Raw genomic sequence first — 22873 nt, forward strand, 5'->3', positions numbered from 1 at the left:
ATAAGCATTTTTCCTGCGATTTTTACTTTCTCTAATTTAAAAATGAAGGATTTTGGTTTATTAAACATTGGCAAAAATGTTCTATATTTGCAACATGTGGAACAAATTTTCCTAATTTTGAAAGGAACATAGATAGAGCATGTAGGGGTTTCACTAGGAGCATTGCCAGCAAGTCAAGTGAGGTGATCCCTCTCCTCTAATCAGCCAACATTTGGAGTGCTGGGTTTAGTTCAAAGTTCTTCTGTACAAAAGAGACATACAAGAGCCAGACCAGCAACGGACAACAAATTTTTAAGGGACTGGAGCATATCTCCTGTGAGGAAAAGCTGAGAAAGCTGGGATTGTTTAGTGTGGAGAAAAAAAAGGCTCTGGGAAGTCTCATCAGTGTGCACACGGATCTAAAGGTAAGGTGTAAAGAAGAGGGAGCCAGGCTCTTTTCAGTGCTGCCCAGTGGCAAGCACAAACTGAAACACAGGAGGTTCCATCTGAACACAGGAAATGCTTTTCACTCTGAGGGCTAGAAAATTAGGGGTGATGGCATTTGAAAAAACCTGAAAGAACAAGTGAAACACCAAAGAGTAGAGGGCAGAGGGTGGACAAGTAGCTGGGTATTAAACAAGAGCAATAAATACGTAGGGTGAGAAGATAACATCAGGGAAGAAGGGAAGAGAAAGCTGAGCATTAGGAGGAAAAAAGCGGTAGGCTGCGAGCCCACAGGACACAGAAGTCACTTGGTGGTAATGAACAGAGAAAAGGCTCTGGGAAGCCCAGCAAAGGGAAGTGACACACTGGCTCCCCGATGAAAGGAAAGGAAAGGGCGAGGCCGGCAGGACAGAGGATCTCAAACTGCTCCTGGTCATTTTTTTAAGATCAAAGAATGGCTGTTTTCTGGGAGGACCAGAAAACCTTTGATGTAATAGTAGTTTTGGCAAGACACTACAGAATTAAAGAAGAAAAGAAAGTATTAACCCTTCCATTCAGTATTTCCTCAACATTCATACAAGCAAAGTACGAAAATCATGAAATAATCTCAAGAGCTAACAGCAAGACTTACTTATTGATGGAAGGCACACAGAGAGAGACAGAAAGGAAGAACAAGCACATAAAAATGGATGGTGTCAGGCAGTCACATAATCTCTCTACAAAATGCATTTGGTATTGTTATCCTTCCAATTCTTCTTTTAAATTGGATGATAAACCATAAAACTGATGCAAATTTGAGCATGCTACTACAAGAGAATAATCTAATAGCTTTTACATTGCTGAGTGGATGCAGACAGAAATTTGTTTTACTGATTCAAAACCTTACTTTCTTGAACATAAAAATGCATTACAACAACAAAATGCATAAATGTTCATACTGAACCAAAAATTCATATTAAAATAACAATTTTGCTGAATACTTACAGCATTACCAACATTAACCTAGATTTATGGACATTGTAACAAAAAGCTGAATTGTGTCCAGAAAAGTCTGATCCAAGTATTCTTAGAAATGTGGTAACCTCACTCTGGGTTCTCTACTGAAAGCAACAAGCTGTTTTATTGATCAAAGGATATAGAATACATATGTTCACTGGAATAACTTCAGGATGTGGTTGACTTAAAATTAAATTTTGCAGTCTTCTATGTCAGACTAGTACTCGTAAGGCAGAGGAACATGACTTGCAGCTTATGCAAACAAAGAACAGAATACTTTATAGAAACTCATTAAAATCCCAAGCACAGCACAGTAGCAGTGTGCACCTACAAAATGCATCCTGACATCTTTATGAGAAATAAATATGCTTTCCACTGTAGCCTCATCTGAGAATACAATGCAGATTTTTTTTCCAAAAAGTCATACACCTTTCTCTACAAATAGAGCCAAATCTTGTATGTAACAACTAAACTATACTCAAGAATAATCTTTCAATTAAATGAGTTATTTTAATCCTATTCATTCTCTCAAAATGTCAGACTAAATAATTGATTGCTAAAGTAATTAGGATATTTACTTGTTAATAGCTATTAAATAATTAAATTCACTTTAATTAACAGCATTAAACCAAATAAAAAAGCCAAACAAAACACAACCTCTAGATATGCAAAATCTCAGTTTTGCCTATAACTGTTAGTTCTCTGGCACTTCTCAAGAGCTGAAGGATTATTCCAGAAAACATCTAGGTTCTTCATCTCCTTTCATATCCACTAGTGAGTCTGTCTAACAAACCATGCTCTTCCTTACCTTCCAGCTTCTGCTCCTGACCTGCACAACTTGCTGGAGCAAAAGCGGTATACCTATTGAATCATACAGCAAAATTGATCTGATTGCAAAAAAGTGCCAAAATATCCAAAAGCTTTTTCTACATGGGTACTATTTGTTCTCAGGCTTGTGTAATATCTTGAAGGAGGTTCACAATAACAGCACTTTCCTCTGGAAACAGGAGCTGGCTAAGGAAATAGAAGACCCAAGAAACTGCCAGGTACTGTAGACAGGAGATGGAGCTTCCAGCTCAAAGAGACTGCTGAGAGGAGAAGGAGCTGACAGGGCTCAGAGAGAGGCAAGGGACCTCCTCAACTGCTGCAACTCACAAAACCGCTGAGTTAAATTAAGCTATGACTGGAAGGTTAATTCACTCAGAGCTCTGAATGGAATCTGAAAGGTTCATGTTACAATTCTTTCCCAACATATTTTTTTATTATCTAAGTTGGCAAGATCATCTCATGGCCACTACAACAATTTTACTGGCAAGTGCAGGAGTTGGAAGTGAGTGGATTGTAGAGAAAGGGAGAACAGTGGGATAGTATGATAAATAGGTCATCCCTTTCTTCTATCTGAACAATATTTTACAAATCTTCCTTACTAAAGTCAGAGCCATTGGGAGTATAAAAAAGGAGAAAAGTTCTAGAAAAAATAGAAATAAAAATTTGTCAGAAAATAGAGACAGAATTTGCATGACATTGGGGTACTTGTCCTCTGCCTGTGTAAAAATAGCTCTGGGAGCAGAAATGACAAGGAATTTGCAGGCAGTTTAACTCATGGTTTGTGAGAAATGGATGTCAGTGGATACATGCCTGACTGGTTGTCATGTAAGCAAACCATGAATAAGAGAAGGTCCTGAACAGAATTAATGTCCTGTCAACACTGACACAGCACCATGTGAATTGCCAGGACACTGAACATCAGCATTCGCTTCCTGCTTCCACAAGGCAGGTGTTGCAGCACAGCACTCTAATTTCCAAAGGGCCTTTCATCACTAAATGAAAGATGTTTTTAACAGATTGAATACATTTAAAATACATTTTTGAAATCGGAAACTGTTTTCAGAGATGCAGAGACTATCAGAAAGAATAAAGTAATAATTTGACAAATAAATTTTAGAAGTTTATACTTGTAGCATTGATATTGTCTCAGTAGTGGTTTCTCTAGATGAAGTTTTCTGGATTTCTCATGAAAAGGAACTGTGGGCCTGATACATACAATTTGTGATATTTTATTGGACATTCCTACGTGAAGGGAAAGAAGAATGGTTCCAAATTCATAGGGCAAGCTAAAACTCATTCCAGCTATTCCACCTGACGGACTGACTACCTTGGGACATCTGGAAAATGCATTCACAGCAGGTACAAGCATAAGGTTTTGTTCTTCCAACTTAACGTCACATTAAATTATATTAATTAGTGGTTAAAGTTACATTCCTTTACTCTTTTAGTTGCAGTGTGGATATGAGCAGATGAACTCATTCTGTCCTGCACCGCCCTGACCAAACAAGTAAGCACACAGAGTAGTCACTGAAATAATTAGATCTATCACATGGACCTCAAACATTAGAAGTGTTAGAAAAATAACACCTTTGTATGGATAAAATCTACAATATTTCTCTTCCCAGGGATGGGATGAGGACTGAACTGCATAGAAAAATAACAACACTGAAATACATTGTATTTCATATAAAGAGTACAAAAATACTGTAGTAAAAGATCTACATAGAGAGCTGCAATGCAAAATTATCCCATCTTCTCTTAAAAGTAAAATGACAGTTAAAAACCCAGAACGGCAACTTTTTAAAAAGTATATATATAAATAATGTTCTCATAATTTAGAAAAATTATCAGTAATGTAATTGGGATTGGTTTGGAAATTAATTTAAGAAACTTACCATTTCTAAGGCCATAATACGTTCCTAAAAACAAAATACAAAATGCCATTAAAAAGCAAAAAATATAAACACAAAGTCAAAGAATGATGAATAGGATTAATTTTGGGGTTTTGGTGGTCTCATACATAGAGTCTTTTGTAAAAAACTCACTGAGTAGGAACTGTTGTACTTCACTGGATGTCTTTATCACACTATTCCACTTAGAAAATTGCCCCAAAAATAAGAAACCATCCAGAAACAAGGTGAGAAAGGATTTTACAAAAATTACTCCACAATATATTTTTTAATTAGTGCATTAGGTTTTCAATATTGCTGATTTTACTCCTACATACCCCAAAAAAAATTTCTTTTTTTGATCATCTCTGACTGTAAATCTAGCATGATTTGGAATTCATATCATCTTAGCATCAGGCTTAGTTTTCTTTTATGCATTTCCTTAGAAAACTAAAAAGTAAATTCTTTATCATTATTCTTTCATCCAGAAATAGCTCTGAATAATGTTTTATTAATAACAGGATGACATTAGTCAAACAAATAGAACAAACTTGTGTCAGTTTTAATCCAGGACAAAATACAAAGAACACAGAATTAACTTATTTACTGTGTATATTTCAACATACTTTTCTCTTTTTGAAGTATTTTTAAGAAAAATATGAAGTTAGTAAAATCAAGATAGTACTATATCCTGACTAAGTATGGTATTTTAAGTTATTTGACAAAACATATATTCCAGTGTTTAGGTGAGTCCCCATTTAGAGTATGTGACCATTAAGACATTACAGGAACTCTAACCTTACTCAAATATTACTCAATGTTTTCTTAGGCAAGGTAGCCTACCACCTGCTAAAGTCTTTATTCTTCCTTAGAACTAGGTCTGAGATACAGATTATTTCCATGCGTCAGAACAAACTTATGACAAAAAGTATTATATTGAAAACTATTCTGAGATGTTTGTTCCTCCACAAAATTGCAGTGGCAAACACTCATATTTATTTAAAGATTCTGCAATGAAGTACATACTCATTACCATGAAAAAGAAGGTATTTACAGAGCTCATAAACTTTTGGTAATAATGAACATCAATTCAAATAATTTTTTTTCATTTAAAGAGGACTACTTTGAAAAAAAGGTCTTAGAGTGAGGATGTTTCCAATGATAGAATGAAGAGTGTTTTCAAAATGACTCATGCATTAAAGTGCATGATATAATTGCCAAATTCTAAAAGTATAATAAACTCTTACAATCTCAGCAGATAATTTTCTGGACTAGCATCTAATGTATTAGGAAATTTACCATGGATAATTTATACACCACTTGACTGTGAAAGCATGGATATCTGAAGGGAGAAAAAACTGCTATCAAGCATTTGAATATGAAAGAACAGCAGCCAGAGCACTACAATTCACACACTTAAACAGAACTGCCAGCTAGGGAAAGGAATAAAGCAATTTAATCAGGAACATGACAGGCAGGCAGGCACATAGAGCCATGCAAGATACTACTATGATGCAACTTCCTGCAGTCTAAAATTACTCCTCGTTCAATCAGAAGTAATATCATTAGAACAATTTGTCAACCATGAAACTTCACATGAAAGCAGATGCAGAATTGCTTCACATGAAAGGAGATCTTTTTACATTGATGTAATTAGATATGCACCTGTGTAAACTGCTTACGCAGACAAGCTCTCAGCCTTGTTGAACTTGAGCTGCCAGAAAGCCAGGCCAAGATTTTTGTTAGAACAGGAAACAGCTGGATTGGTGTGTTGTGCAACTTTTGGGTCTTGCAACTTGTCTCTTCTTACTGGATCAAACTGTTTGTACACTAACTTCTTTGGTACCTCTAGCCCTCAAAATGCCTTCTATTTATTATATGAGAAGAGAAGGCTTATCTTCAAACAAAATCCTATGGTCAAAACTGAGGTCAATACATAATGTCATTTTCCTTATGAGCCTTATCTTCATCAATTCCCTCACAAATGTCCTGCTTTCAATACACTTACAAAATGCTGACTCATTGATACTCTTCACACTGCATGCAAATTTTCTTTATGTTCATACTGGGTATTGTTTGTAGCAATTTGTTGTTAAAAATTACTTTTTTTTCTTTCTTTATTCTGAAGAATACACACATTACCCTCCCTCATAGCCTCTTGAGCCTCACAATTCAGAGACATTCCAGCCTGGTTTTGCTTTCTTAGTCATTTTAAATTAAAAGGAGTATGTTTTCTTTGACTGCAACGCTTAAATACTATTCCAAAGCTGAGCTTAGGGTAAAAGTTTTTAAGCACAAATTTAAAGTGCTCAGCACAAACAACTTTACTGCTAGATGACATACAATAAGGATTTATAATATTGTATCAGGTCCTAGCAAATACTGACTGCTCGATTCTTCCTCAGAAAGGTGGCTATGAACATTTAGTGCTTCGGAGGCTTTAAATATTTACTTGGAATACTTTACTTTCAGTTTTATTCGGTTTTACAAAAGAAGGTAACACAGCCCAGAGAATTTAACCCAACCAATGAAAAAACTCAGCAGTGAGTATTACCAGCCATTGGGTCTGGATTTGTCTGCATATATTTCCAAATCTGAATTTAAGCTATAAGGCAGTTCAGAAAATCATAATGCTGTAATACAATATGTTTAAAGAAATTTAACAATAAATGTAGCTAGTTAATTAAGCAGAAAATATACCTGGAGAGCTCCCATTTCTTCTTCTTTTCTGTGTGTCTTCTCTAGTAGCTCTGCAAAATGAAAAATGGAACTTGTAAATTCAAATTCCTGTCTCATGGCCTGATAGAAAAAGTATTGTGTTAAACAGTCATTGAGTTTTTTTAATTTACAGATTTCACAACACCCCTTTTCAGCTGATCAAATAATAAATTAAAAGTGTCAGTGATATGATTGTTTTCAAGCATGGGCTGTTGAGATGACTAAAAAACAGCCTCAAGAACACAGTTTGACTTGGGGGAAAAGAGCTTTAAGATTTACAGATAAACTTTTCTATCCTGAAATAAATATTCTGGTGCATTTTTAGAATTGAATGAAAAAATCAAAGAGATTCTGCCTAAAAATTAACTAAAACTGACTGTCAAAGCAATGCAATTGTATATGAAAAGTTACTGTAGAACACTGCAGACTATTTTGACTCACAATAATTACCTCCTCTCACTAAAATGGAACAATTTTGCTAAGGAAAATAATTCACTGTGACAAAATATTAGAAAAGCTTCTTACAGTCTCTACAAGATAAAAATCCTAATATCTTGTATCATCATGTGTGACAATTATAGACATTAGCACATATATGCACATATGTAATTTTTCACATTTGAAATTTTTTTTTGGAATTCTGTGGCTTATGCCATGAGTTCCTTTTCCCTTTTTCCTTCATTCACATAGTTTCATGATTAAAATCATGTTTTTGATAAATTGTAACATATTTAGAATTCTGGGACCTTGAAGTTATAACCTCATAAAGAGCAGGAAAAAAAAAAAACATGCTGCAGGCTTATGGCTATTTCAGCTATCAGAAGTTCACTCATAAGTTCTGCATGAGAAGAGCATTGCTTTATCTAAGCCAGAGACTGACTTTGAATTCAGATGTGCTTCAGTTTGGTAGCAATTAGGAGAGTTATGAGATTATGAAACTGCCTTGACAACATCAGAGGACTGAATTCTGCCAATTTCCTCAGCATCCTAGTACAGAACAGCTAACTGAAAGTATCTGTGTTTGCCTCCATAAGAAATAAACTTTACTGATACTTACACAGTTCATAAAGATAAGCTTCAATGATTTACAGTAGTAACTACAGAAAATATTCTGATATTAATTTGTCATTTTTCCTTTGTATCTCTGATCTTTTCTTCTTCTCTTGTTATGAAACCTTCCTGTGAGCACTCCAACCCTCTTTTTTCATAGCTTATTATTAATTTCTGATTGCATGTGGATTGAGACTTATTTCCAAGCACCAGTCCTTTAAGAGATGCAGATACCATGTAAAAATTTTTACTTAATTCTTTCACAAGCTGAGAGATCACTATTATTTCTTCTTGACTTCAATGCCACTTTTTCCAAATCCTTTTTAAAAATTAGTCAAATTACAATTTCTTCACTTTGTTTTGCTGCATCTATGTTTTTCTGGATTGTTCTTTGGTATGCTTTTTCAGTGCAGTGATCCAACTGCCACATAAATTACTCTAGCCAAATGCACTGCCATCAACATTAGTGCAAAAATTTGGGTTGAAAAGTAGCTGCCCTGTATGTTTACCTTGGGTATATTCCAGTATTAAATGTAAGTTGATTAAAATTTGCATTGTAATACAAGCTTTAAAAAAAATTAGGAGCAAGGAATAAGTTATAAGAAAAAGGTGGGAAATGAAAAATTCATCCCCATGTACCCTCTGACCAAAACCCCTCAATTATTATTACTTTGCTTTATTTTCATTCTAATGTAGTAATTAAAATGTTAGTGTATAGGCATGACTGTTCTAAGTGAAAAGGTTGCTATTACAAGGTTCCCTTCAAACATCTTCCACAAATGTAAAATAAATTGAACTGATTTCTGCTAACAGTCTCTAGATTTGAAAGCTCTGCACCTCAAATTAGGGTTATCTAGAATCCATTTACTTTATCCTACTCCTGCCTAAATCAGTTGTCCTGCAGGGTGCTTCACAAAACTCTGTCCCTGGAAGGGCAGGTGGGTGTTCAAGTTGTGTTAACTGACAAAATATACACCCGTACAGAGGCATCCTTTATGAACATATATTTAAAAATCAAGTTCAGCATTTCAACTGATGATTCCATTTAGTATTCCATGTAAAATAATGACATGTTTTCTCCAAAGCTGAAGTAAAAAGAAAAAAAAAATTAAGCCATATATATTAAACAGCTATACAAAAAGTCAAGTCATATATAGCATATACCATTCCTCTGGACATCATTTATCATGACAGAATAACTTTGCTTACTTGATCTGAAGAGCTCTGTTGATTTATTTTATAATTTGTACAATACTTCCCATATTTAAGTTCTTGTGCAAACTTAAATATATGTTTTATGCTTTATGTCATGTGCCAGAAAATAATGTTGCAATAAAGTTAAGACAGACAATGCATTGTTTCTGCAATGAGCAGAGCAAAGATAGTCACTGGCCCTAGTTGAACTCCTTTCATCCATCCTATGAACAGCCTCTGAGTTTTTCTAATTCAAATTCTGTTCATAAAAGAAGTTGCACAGTGGTATGGGTTGCTACAACAATCCTGCTACCATCTTCTTTCAAGGCCTAATGTAACCACAGGGTACTTGGGGACTTTTCAAAGCAATGCATCATTATTCTCATGGGGCACAGAACACATCAATTTATAAATTTACTAGAAGAAATAGCATTATTGAAAAAGGAACCTTTAGGCATTGATGGCTCTTCTCAAAAGATGAATACATGGGAAAAGACAACAAGAGAAATGAGATGTAGAAACAAAGATATTCATCAGTATATTCCCTTTTTATTTCTAGCTAAATATGAATATTGCAATCCAATAAGGAATTATAAGCTAAAACTATTCAAAAATCAGATATATTTAAGATGTTCAAAATCAGCAGCAAGCTCAGGACATTGTCTGCAAAATTAGGGATCATGCTTTTCTGCAGCCATACAAAACCAGTTTATTTACAGTGCCTAAATTCCAAATCATGTAAAGATTATATCTCACTGAGCTATGCATCAGTATACACCAACTGAGTGTCCTTGAAGTTACACTACAGTGACTTAGATGTGACTAATCAAAGTTACAGGAAAAATATAGGTTATGATTTAAAACATTCTGTCAGAATCATTATCTCTTACAGTTTTCCTGACACTGAACCACCACAGTATGCTTCAAAACACTGCAAATACTAAGCTGGAGATAAAGATTATATGTTCCATCATACCACACTGACAAGTGAGGAAAAAAGGGTTATTTGAAAGGATTTTTCACACACAAACTCCCCAGTTGTAAATTTTATTGCTGGTGTAAAGTATCAGCAAATAGATTTAGGAGCAGATATTTATTGATTTAAATGAGTAAAATGCAACAGTACTACCTTATTTATCCTAGCTGATCCATTAATATGCCACTAACTAACTAGAATGTTAAAGCTCTCTTATGAACTAAAATGTTCAACTCCTTTAGCTTTGTGCTGGGTGTAACAAAGGTGGGAAACAGGACATTGACTTTATAATAACTGGACCATCAATTTTTTGATTTCAAACACTGCATGACCCCCCATTTTAGAAACTGAAGATAATAATAGACAATATTCCTCTTCACATTCTGAGAGAAGATTGACATGCCAGAGAAAAATCTACAAATTGGACCAATACCACAATTTTATGTTTATCTTCTTCTAGCCAAGGAGAATGCACAAACACAGAAGTGCACACAGAGCCAATTCTTATAGCCATAGATATCTACTCATACAGTGAGAAACCCTAAAATGCGATTCAGTGAGGTGATGAGGACATTCACACTACAGCACAGTTTTGAATTCATAGGCAATATGCTGTAAACTATCCTAGATATCTTCAGGCTACTGGTAGGTCTGACTGAATACTCTCACCTCTCCCTAGCAGCTGCAGATCACACAGGAAAATAAAGAACTCGCATAATACAAAAAATACAGCTACTATGTGGCACTAAAGCAAGAAATCCAGGTTATTACCAGAAAAGAATGGCAGCTTGGAAAAAAAACTGTCAGCATAATTTTTGCATCATCAAGCTAAGAAAAGCTCTTCTCCAAAACACAAGTCAGGGATTTTGGATTTCCAACTATTTTGGATTTCCCAAAGTTTGTAACCCTAAACATTAAGGGTTTAAGTTATATAAGTGGATATCAAACTCTTGAGAAGTCACTTAATTAGACACTCTGATCATATTACTTTTAAATTTGCTTTGATCAAAAAGTGTAAGGCTTTTTTATGTCAAGTATTTCCCATCATTCTCACTTCAAATATGCAGCCTACAGCTTTCACTCATTTGGATATACTTCCCACAAAATTGCTGAACAGATACTGCAGCATTCCTGTAGATGCACAAGGCAGCTAAGCAAGTTTCCATCAAGTATGAAGGAATTTTCAAGTAGCTGACTATATCAGTTTCTCTCAGCTAGAAATTACTTATCTTGCTCACATCTACACAGTCAAGTTTAATCACACACCACTTACAAGTTCTTCCCTTCACACAATGAATCTGACATGAAGGCCCTGTTTTGGGGGTGAATAAATATATTTCTAGCTGAACCTGTGTAACAAGATAATACATATTAATTCATGTCCAGTAGAGGCAGAACAACTGCAGTTTTGCCCTGTACCTGTGTTAGGTTGTGATGAATGGCTCCACAGTACTGTGAAAACTGTCACAATCCAGAAGCACTCAGTTCTAAAGGATGTTTCAATGAGGCTCAAGCTTCCTACTGTCAGGCCCAACACTACAAATCTTCCTGGCACTAAAGCAACTGAGATGTAAAATAGCACTGGCACCTACTTCGCACTATTTTAATTGTAACAGTATTTGCCACACATGCAAGTCATGAAGGGAATTTCTACATAACCATATTATTATCATCTTGAAGGAGTTTTATAGAAATAGGTATCTCTTAGAACATTAATTTTTGCTAGTGTGGAACAAGGTCCATACATTATTTGTATTTCAGAATTGAGTGCTTATGTAATCTCAAGTGTTTATGTAATCCCAAATTCAGTGTTTATGTAATCCCAAGCAAAATTTTAAAAAAGAAAGGAAAAAAAAAAGTCTCAAGTGATTTTTAATACTTTTTAGAGCTTTCCTAGTTCATTACCAAACTGTTATATTATACTGAGCACATTCCACTGTCTTTAAAGATTTTAGTTCAGTTTCCACCACTGCAAGGAATGCAATACTCATGATCACCAAGACCAAAAAGCTGTTAGTCTGCATCTAAATCAAAAGTTTTCTTGTCCACATTGAAAAAGAGCTCCAAACTTAAAAGAATACAATTTTAAAAAACGAAGTGCCTTTTGAAATATTCTTTGCCTTTTCAGCTCCTAGTAATTTATTAGCTACTGTAGTTAGCAAGTTACATAATCAAGAATTCAAAATAATATACTTTACAGAAAACTTGAACTTTTTTGAAATTAATTCATTCTTTTGATAACTTTTAGGTATATACTTGTATTTTTACTGTGTAAATTCAAAGCAGATTCTTCAACTTACAGTAAGGCATTGGCTTACCCCAACCTGAAGCAGCACACCTAATCATAGCAGAAAAAGAAATAGAAGAAAGGTGTCAGAACTTAAAAGAGAAGGAAACAATTCACCATTCAGATTCCCTAAGAGACTTAATACTATACAAGAAACAGAACTGTTTTCTTTCTACTCCCTGAGGCTTAGGCAGGTCTGATATTTTGTAGCAAAACTTTTAAACATTCGCATCTCCAGTCTGGCCTTGTCTATATTTCTCTGTTTGCACAGAAGCTAATTACTACTGGGGGGAAAAAAAAGAAAAAAGGATAGCTTATAGAAGGGAAATGTAATCATTTAGGAGCTGCGTGGGACAACAGAGAAGTGTGATTTAATATTCTCAGAGAATTTCTATTCAAGTTATACTCATGAATTTTAAGACTTCTAGGAATGAATGATACATTACTGGGTTATTTTCCTTTCACTTTGATTGGTATTTGATATAGATATCCATATCTCCAACACTTCATTTAGAAAACCTCTTCCAATTTTTCACTTTTCACAAGAACCAGTCCAAAATTCTCCTCATCAGTTTTATAACCTCTCTGTACCTGTCATTACCTGAACTACTACACTGCCTGCCTTACAATGAATTCACAAGTTCAAGACTGGGTACATACATACACACTTTTTTTTTTTTATTTTTTTTTCAAATACACAGCTTAAGTACACAAGATCCTTGGCCAAGTTGCTGTAACCTCTTCTACAGTCCAAATATGATTGCATTGGAATAGTTTGTCTGAATATGAGATTAAATATATTAAAAAAACTAAACTATAAGGTTACCAATCAAAAAATTATAGGTCCTAATGTGCTGCTTTTTAAGAGGCCTTTATCAAAAGAATGAGAAGGCTTTTTTCCCAAAGCTTACATGAGATCTTTTAGTTCTATTCCTGGCTTCCCTCTATTCCTGGGAAATTTTCTGTGCTTCATTTGAACATGGCTAAAGAAAATATTTCTCTATCTTCTGACGTGAAGCTCAAACAAAGTGAACTGAAATCCATGCAAAATATTCCTATGAACTTTCTTATGAATACAAAAGGTGACGACAGCCCCAAACTCCTCTATGTCAGCAACTGCCTGAGGTATGAGCTGGGAGAGAGAGCATGACTATTATAATTGTTTAGGACCATACTGATTCCCAACTGAAATTAGAGTAGGAGGAGTATGAGGGAGGGTTCACTTCCTAGATGCTTTAGTAAGTTCCAGTAAGTTTCATTAGGAAACAGTTAGTGACACAGACAAATAAGAAGGTTAATCTTGAAGTGAAAAAATAAAAATGCCTCATTCTGGTTCAAAGACAATTTCATTATGAAAATATGCTCAAGGTAGATCTTCTAGCTCTGTGGGCTGAACTTACAAAGATATGTGTATCTATTTATCATTAAGTTGTATATTTATATGTATTTATTGTTCATATAAATATAAATAAATATACAATATTATCAATAAATATACATATATTAGGGCAGCATGCTCATGAATTTTTTACCAATGGAGCATGCAATCAACAAAGTTTGGAGACTAGTACTCAGTATTTAGAACCTTTGAACAATCTCACTGTTGAAGTAAGCAGACTATGGCTGGCAGTTAGCATTCAGAATTTTTTTTAATAAAGGCATTTAGTTTTTAGAAAGCTGAAATGTTTTCTAGCCTTTTACTCCAAAATTCTTTCTCCTTAATACACCAAGCAGCATACATCGTAACACATGGAATTGAGAGGAAAAAAAGCAAAGTTCAAGTAAGAACAAGGTCAATTGAGAAGGGTCTCTATGGGAAGAGAAACTCTGGTAAGAATGAGGAAGAGAAGAAGGGACTAGAACTATTTACAGTAAAGGGACAGAATGTGTTGCTTATTATTCAAATAGAGGCTCTCCTATGAGCAGAAGATCATATCCAGCATATCTGGATACGTAGCTTTTGAGCCATGAATGATTGGCATAAACTAATCTTGAAGTGCCAAACACATCTTTGTATGTAGAACAGGAACAGTCTGTATGTTAATACAAATCCCTACAAAGATTTTTTTATCTAGAATTATGTCATCTCCAAACAGCTGCCACTATGAAAAATTAAGAGGTGGTAACCCAGGTATTGCTTGTTCTCTGAAGAAGTGTCCAAATAAGCAAGCTGAATCACAGACAGAATAGAATCAAGGGTCTCTTCTAGAATCTAGACAGATGTTACATCAGAAGTAACACAACTGGGATAGCAATAAAGGTATTAACTCAGTGAGTCACAACTGCAGAGCTATAGAAAACCTTCTGTTAGCATTATTTGCTCAACTGTTATAAAGTCAGACCACTGGAATTTCAGTTTCAGGCAGACTCGTTAATCAATCAACTTGTCTCAGTCTTAGGCAGCCACTTTTCATTGCCAGGAATACTAAATCTTCTACATCAGTGTCCTTGCACTATGGATATTAACCTGCTTCACTGCTACAGGATGCCACCACCATAGCTTTTCTTATTGAAGCTTCTACTAAGCCATGATTCTACTGACAGAAAAAAAACACTGCAGGATAGAATTTTCTTTATGCCTCTATTTAACAATTTCTTTAAAAACTCATTTAAATACACATATTTCACGCTAAATTAATAATCAGATATCAAGAATGATACAACAACAAAAAACCAAAAAAAAAACAAAAAAAAAACAAAAAAAAACCAACAAAAAAAAAAAAAACCCGCAAGAACAAAATCATGGAAAATTGATCCAGTAAAGTAAAATGTTTATCTGAACGGCGTGGCTTCTGCCATGAAAATTAAAATGGGATACACCAAATGCCGAAAATGCAGTTGACAATTTTTTCCCCATTATGTTTAATTAATGGCTTGGATAGCTGGTTTGGAAATGGCTTAGTAGTTTCAGGATGTTGGCATTTTCGGATTACAAATTATCTAGCTATAAAAACTGTATCCACAAATCTGCAACCTTCTACCAGAAGGTGTTGGTTGAATCTATGCTTAAATTAACGTTTTAAACAATATTAAAACAACCCTAATAATTGCAAGTTACCCTCCTTTTGTAACATCCTTTGTGTCAACATTATGTTTTTTTTCCATTTAATGTGCTTAAGGATAAAAAAAGGATAAGAGTATAGCAGGAAAAGCCAGCATTGTTACTCCCTATGCCCTCCTCGTACATGAGCTAAGAAACATTGTCTGTAACTGCACTTTAAACACAAAATCCAAACTTCAAACAGTAACAATGGTGAAATTCCTCCAGTCATTACAGATTCTGGATTATGCCTTTTATTTGCAGGCAAAATGAGCAAAACGTTTTTAACTGCAAAACAAACTCCTCATGGCAAATTTTTTAGTACCATTAAAGGTAGTAATAAAATAATAATTTAATTTCAGTAACCAAGACAGTATTTTCAAATTTCATCTTGCTTATCATCAAAGACACATATGCCAGAGACAATTTATTAACACACATACAAATGTTATTTGAACAGTTAAACACTAGATTTGGAGTATGCTGCCATACTTTTTTTTTTGGCTACTATTTATTGAAACATCTATCAGAAAACTCCAGCTCTTCTTTCAGACTATCATTACAGTGGCATGACTTAACTACAATAACAGAAGTCTCTTCTCACTTATAACTATACAGAATTTCTTATGAGGAAAAAAAAAGATTTAAAACCCTAAAAATAAAGATAATTGAGAAAATAATTGAGATTTACTGCATTTAGAAATTATTCTCAAACAAAACACAAATAGCAACATTCTGAATTTCTGCCACTGAGCATTGTGTGATGATCATTAATGTTTCTAAGGCCTTAAACATCAATTACTTGATCATACTTCTAGCTGAAACCGTTACCAAATATATAGGTATTGATTACTCATGCAACAGTAACGTAGTCAACCAGTGCTGGAATTCAGGCAATAATGTTCCTACTAGAAATAAATCTTGAGAACAGACTTTAAAAAAAATCTAACATACAATGATTGTGGATAAACACTTCAGATTTTACACTTCACAGATTTGGCTGAGAGGCCATCAATTTTCAACCCTAACAATAGCACCTTTATACTACAATGGAATTCTTTACTAATAGCTTTAAATAAGCTAATTTGGATACTAATGGCTATGTAATCATTCCTTCTTCGTGTTCCACAGAAACCAGTCCAACCCAGCTGACAGGGTGCTAGCACCAAGTGCTCCAGTCCTGCCAGATGTGCTCAGATCACATTCTAGATGGCATTTGCAGCTGCATTTGCCAAAATGCAGGGAGGTCGCTTTGCTCCCTGCCTCTGGTTGAGCATTGCTCTTGCTTACTTTGTCCTGCATTGGCAAAATGACAAACCTGGACCTCCATAAGGTCTTAGTTCATTACAAGAAGAACAGCATACTGGCAAAAAACTGACAGTCCTATGTGGCTAATAGAGTAATTTATGCTTATAGGAGGAGGAGAGGAGGAACAAGGGATGGAGACACGGAGCAAGGGATGGAGAAAGTAACACTGACAGGAGTGAGAGAAACAGAAATAAGAATTCTGCCTTTTGTCTGCAGTGATATTAAATGTCTCCATGAATGGAAAACTGCAGTTTGACCCACTAACTCATGATTCACTTGGATTTGTGTGTGTGAGCTATCATCACATCTGTCTGTAGCACAGATCTATGCAAGGAAACCGACAATGGCTTTTTCTCCCATAGCTTTGGTTAGAAAACCTATTAAATAACCTGGAAAGGAAAAAAAAAATCAGCATTATATAAAATAAAAAATAGTAAGAAATGCCGGAAAGCAAGGTCCTCATAACAGTTCACACTTTAAACAGAAAATGCAGTTGAACACTTTTATCACTGCATATAATACATAACTCTTATAATTCTCTCCTGAATGAAGTAACATTTCCTTTCTGATAATGAATAAAAGTTTCCAGGAGCACACAGAAAGAAATTGAAATGTAATTTGTTTTCATTTTCCAACTGCAAGCTAGAAAGATAATTTGTCATTTCTTGTTTTAGAAAATTTTGTTGATATGTTTATGGGCATGGTAGCTATATAAAAATCATTGTATGGCATATGTAAATGACAAACAGGAAATTGAATGCCACTTGCTCCAGTGAGCTCTCTCTTAATATCCTAGGATTTTCTTGTTTTGATGTTTATCATCCCAACCATATTTATGTGTATCAGCAAATTTCCTTTTGGCTACATCTGAAAGACAGCTGCAGATCTTAATGCAAATACATACAAAACTGATTTTGGACCTATCAGCTAAGGAATGGTCAATGATTAAGGGTATCCAGGGTTTTGAAGCAGCTAGTGCAGCTCATTTGAATTGAAGTAACTGGGCCAACCAAAGGAGGCCAACAGCTGCAAGACAGAAAGCATTTCTAGCCAAGGTCACTTGTTACTTGAGATGAGAAATTCTCCCAAGCCCAGAAGTGCATTTCTTAATTGGGCTGTTTGAAGATCAGAACTAAACAATCAAATTTGCAATGTTCACAGCATAGGAGAACAGATAATACAAGAAGCTCAGAGATACTGGTCCAGAAATTAAGTTTCCCTACCAATCTCAGGAAAAAAAGGGAATTTTTAAGCAGCTTGGATGTTTTGTCAGAAGAGTAAAGCATACAAAAAGCACACATCCTATCTCCATGGGATTCGCTCCTTGACACATGCTGTAAGAAAGCTTTTAATTCTACTAGATGGCACTATGTATCACTAGGACCCAAACAGCTTCTGAGAAAACACTTACTTCAACCAAACAAACATACATACACAGAGGTCAGTATGCCTTACTGACACCCAAGAAAATGCAACTAGAAATTATATAATTGTCTATTACACATACTACATAGGAAGATGCAATAAACTGAGCTGGCAATTATGAAGAAAGCTCTAATAGCAATGTTTACTTGTCATTTTTTCAGCTGCAGTTAGGCTTTAAGTTTATTCCTTGGTGAGACAATCCTGTTTTTGTACTGTCCCACAGTAACTGATGATAGACAACTGAGACTTACCAGCTCAGCTGGCAAACATTTTAAGTTTCAGTGAATGGCACATTTTGCTTAACATCTAAAAAACTATTTTGAAATTTACACTAGCTAAATGCACTAACTTATTATTCCTTCTGCATAGTCAATTGCAAAAATTTACCATACAAGTCCAGTAAATTTTTTCAAGAACTTTCTATACATAGATTTGAGGAAGAAATCTCTCCTATATTCCAAAATAGAAGATAATATTAAGAGGAAAATTACATATATAATATTATAAATGAATAGCAACATCCGAACTTTTTTCTTTTCTTTCTCTTGTGCAGTGGAGTATGTGTAATTTTCAACTGACACTTGACTTTCTATTTCTGATCAACAGAATTTCTGGAGACTGATCACAAAAAACCCAAATTTACACTGCTGTTTTAACTGATTTAAAAGGTAAGAAGGCAATTATCTCACAATGGAGACTACATGGAGAAAAGTATATTAAGTATGAGCAGTATAATAAATGTACTAGAAAAAATTAATTTGTTATAAAAACACACTGCAAATCTTATTACAAGGTTGATGAGAGCTGCAAATAAATTATGCTTATTATAGAATTGCTTATCCCATTCTCCCAACACTACATAATTTTGACAGATATATTGAAATAGTAATCAAAGAAATGGCAAAATGACTGTCAAAATCCCACAAAAATACCATTGTAAATGGGAGACCACATTGAGTATTCTATATACCTAATCCTTTACCTATTTACATTATAGTTGCACATCTGTTTAATCTCAGCAATGCAAATGCAAGGAACAAACTGAATTTTGCTAAAGTATTAAAATATTTGGTATGTTTTTATATCATGCCTCTTGCAGCATACATTATAAGCTATGTTGGCAAACAGAAACTTGCTGGGGCATCATCTCCTAGGTTAGGCATGGGCGGTACCAAGCAAACAGTAAATGTGCTTCTCTGGAAATGCCCCTCATGTATAACTGCTAAGAGATATAGGTTATAATGTGCATTGATCTGCTCATGCCTCCTGAGAACAGAGAAAACGACAAAAAACTACTCTCTTAATATACAACCAATGTTGAAAATTCATACTGTTTATGTACAGTTTTCATACCCTCTAGCCATCTTTTCAGATGGCTAAATTTCTCTTCCCTTGTGTCTTTATATTACGTATAATAAGATATAATTACAAAAATTAAAGCTCCTGAGACCAAAAGTAAAGGTTTAAGCCTTAGCTCTAAAATATATTTTGTACTGTGAAAATATGGTTCTAAACTTTCTTCAGAAAACAAGAAAATAACGAAAATGAAAATCTAAGTGTGCTTTTCAGAAACTTTTTTCTACCTCTTACCCAGAAGTTTGTATGCTTTTCTGTGGCTTCTCTAATTTTACCCCTTTTTCTAGTATAATTTTCCTTTACTGCAGCAACATTTGCTGCCAGAATATTTTTTTGACAACACCTTTTAATTGACACAAGGATCGTATCTTTTTTCAGTATGACAACCTACTGTTTTAATAATGACAATAAAATACAAATCATAGACAACCTTCAGTATCAAAGTAATATTTAAAATGAATCATGCTGGGTTTCTCTACTCTGTCAAGCTTTCTGACAGCATCTTTTCCAGACCTACACTTTACACAGTACAATGTAAGTGCCACACACAACTGCGCTTCTCCTCTACACGCTTGGTCATCAAAGTTCATTTGTCCCAAAGCACTAGCATGATCAGTAACAGATATTTTCCCATTTAATAAAAACTTGTTTTACTGTAAATGTGTGTCCTTCTGCTACCTTGATGTGTATTTTATACACCAGGAAATCAGTTTACTTGAGCTGAAATACACCAGCATTACAACTTCTGGAATAAATTCTTTCTTTCGGATCTCGTTTGCTCTGCTAAGGCAGCGCAAACAAAGTCTATAGAGCAATTTAAACTAAGGCAGTGCAAACAAATCTTTAGAGCAAACGAAAAAAACAGTCATCTCTTACAGGACACAGATTAAAAACACTGCTCAGGAAAAAGAATAAAGTCAGATAATCTTCTTGGAACCAGAGTACACGTGCAACTTGCACCCTATACTTCAGGGCACACATCAGATGAGAACAGTACATATACAACAAATTTTAAAGTACAAGACACCTGATACTACTTTTTCTTGACCTGGTGTTATAAAATATTATTCGCATTGCTAATTCAGACGGAAAAATAAACTACCCAGCTTCTGATGATCACACACATTTACAGAGCTTATACAGGTCTGTAAAAATGCTCTGACTATAGCTGATCCCAGTGATACTATTCCTCTTAATTGGATGCAGTGTGGTTCCTGGATCTGTCCAATACTGTTACACTACTACTCAAGTAAGTTAGATTATTACAAGTTATTGAATCATCATCAACAAAATTTTCAATGAACAAAAAGAAATTAATTATGAAAACCTTATGAGTAGCAACAAATAGAATGCTCAAGTTCAATCACACTATATTTGTACATTACCACTTCAGGAAATATGAGACACTAATTTTATGAACTAAAAGCATTTTATGTTGCCATTCTTATAGTAAGAGCAGATTAACGAATGAAAAATGCATAATCATGCTGCTGAATGGCCCACATAATCATACCATTGATTCTCAATTACAGTAAGGATGGAAATTTTCATAATTTAGTAGTAATAACACTGCCTTTATTGTAAATAATTATTTGGAAATCAAAATTCTTTCCAGATAAAATTACAGCAAGACTTTAAAATATTTACATTAATCAAGTTATTTTAGAAGTCACACACTGAAGTGTTTTAAGATCAGATCAATATAAGAGTTGCAGTGTACTGTAAAAACCTTAGATTTTAAAATACAATCATTCCTGAAACAGCCAAGAAAGAAATCTTAAAAGCTTTCAGTTTTTATACCCCTCATCATGCAATCTTCCCACAATATCAGAAGCCAGTCTGAAGATTTTATACTATATACATATTGTATATAACATACATGTATCAGAATGGACAGAGTATTTTTGTATTTTTAAATTTGAGATGTTTTTGCAACAAGTTAAAAATACTTCAACCTTAAAGTTCAGATCTTAGCCTACTGTTGCTTATTTTCTCTGTTTCACTGTAATACATGAATAGTGCATGGTAGAAACTCATTAAACCAGTCTGTGTAGATAAGTCCCATTGACCAAGGATGAAGTATTAATATTTCTCCAACTTTTAAGAGAATAAGTATGTACATAGTAGAATATTCACATTCCACTCTTATGTAAGAAGCCACTTTAATAAAACATAGCCCAACATACTTATAATCCCTTTAATACACCTGAGAAATATCAGCTCAACATTCCCAACAGCTTGGAGAGGAAAGCCCCTTCTTCCTCAGACACGAGGATGACACCAAGCTGTGCAAAACAAACTCACTCCCAAGTTCCATGACTCATGGCTCATGTCTTTACAGAAGCAAGGCATCTGAAAAACTAAGTTCTCTCCCAATTTAAATATGCGTCTGCTAAAAAATAAGCTGGTTTTTAACAGGCATTAAAAACTTGATAGGGTAACTGTGGATTGCCAAACAGCTGTAAGGTCATTGCATTACATTCAATAGCATCCTAACTTAATTCTACCCTTTGATCTCTTCCTTAATAAAAATGTGCTCCATGGATTTTAAGAATGTTGCATTAGAACAATATCATTTCACTAGGATTTTTCATTTCATAGTGTGTCTTGCAAGAAACAGTATACTGTCTGATCATTTGATTTCGCAAGTAGAAGCAGTTTCCCATACAGAAAACATTCAAGCCTTATTTTTAGAAAATGCTGCTCCAAGAATTTCAATCCAATCAAGAAAGTAATGTTCTACAGCCAAGGCATCAAATATAATTAAAATCAGGAAGACAAAGGTTTATCCTGGCAGCTGAAGAACATACAATATTGATGCAGTATGTACATATGCAGGAAGTACATACATATATATTTCAATGAATCTGTTTTCTTGGGTTTGCACTTCGTCTCTTTTTTTAGTGGTAGGCACCTCAATTCACCAGGTATACTAAAACAAAAAAACAAAAATCATATCCACAACAAAATCACAAGTGTTAGAATCGAGAAACAAAAAGTAAGGTCATAAACTTTATATTTAAATGTTTTCCACTAAACACAGATTTACATACTAGCAATACATAATGTTGCACAAAGGTACTGCTCAAATACCCAAAAATAAGTACTGCAATATGAACATGTGTATTTTCAAAAATAATTCTCAGAGTAGAAAGGTGGTGTAGAATTAAGAAATACAGTTGAGGAATAGGAGACCAAGCTTTACCCTCAGTTCTCTTTTTTTTTTTGTTTGGTACATAATCATGAGCAGGCACATTCTCTCTGACTCAGATACTGTACCTGTTTAAGCAAACAAATAAAATTTTACAGCAACAATATTTACTAACAGCGCTTAACGACCTGCAACTCAAGTCCTTTAAAAAAGGTAGAAGTATCCAAATAAT

At 34.4% G+C, this 22873-nt stretch overlaps 1 protein-coding gene across 1 annotated transcript in view; it reads right to left on the reverse strand.

The window, feature by feature from the left end:
* CEP128 (centrosomal protein 128) overlaps positions 1-22873 on the reverse strand; it is a 102165-nt gene that overhangs the window by 26173 nt on the left and 53119 nt on the right. The window contains exons 18-19 of the mRNA XM_058026634.1: positions 6837-6886; positions 4143-4166 (exon numbers count right to left, since the gene is read on the reverse strand). Of these exons, the coding sequence (XP_057882617.1) occupies positions 4143-4166; positions 6837-6886 (74 nt within the window). The remainder of the gene's footprint in view (positions 1-4142; positions 4167-6836; positions 6887-22873) is intronic.

Source organism: Melospiza georgiana, chromosome 6, assembly GCF_028018845.1.
Source record: "Melospiza georgiana isolate bMelGeo1 chromosome 6, bMelGeo1.pri, whole genome shotgun sequence".
Lineage (NCBI taxonomy): Eukaryota > Metazoa > Chordata > Aves > Passeriformes > Passerellidae > Melospiza > Melospiza georgiana.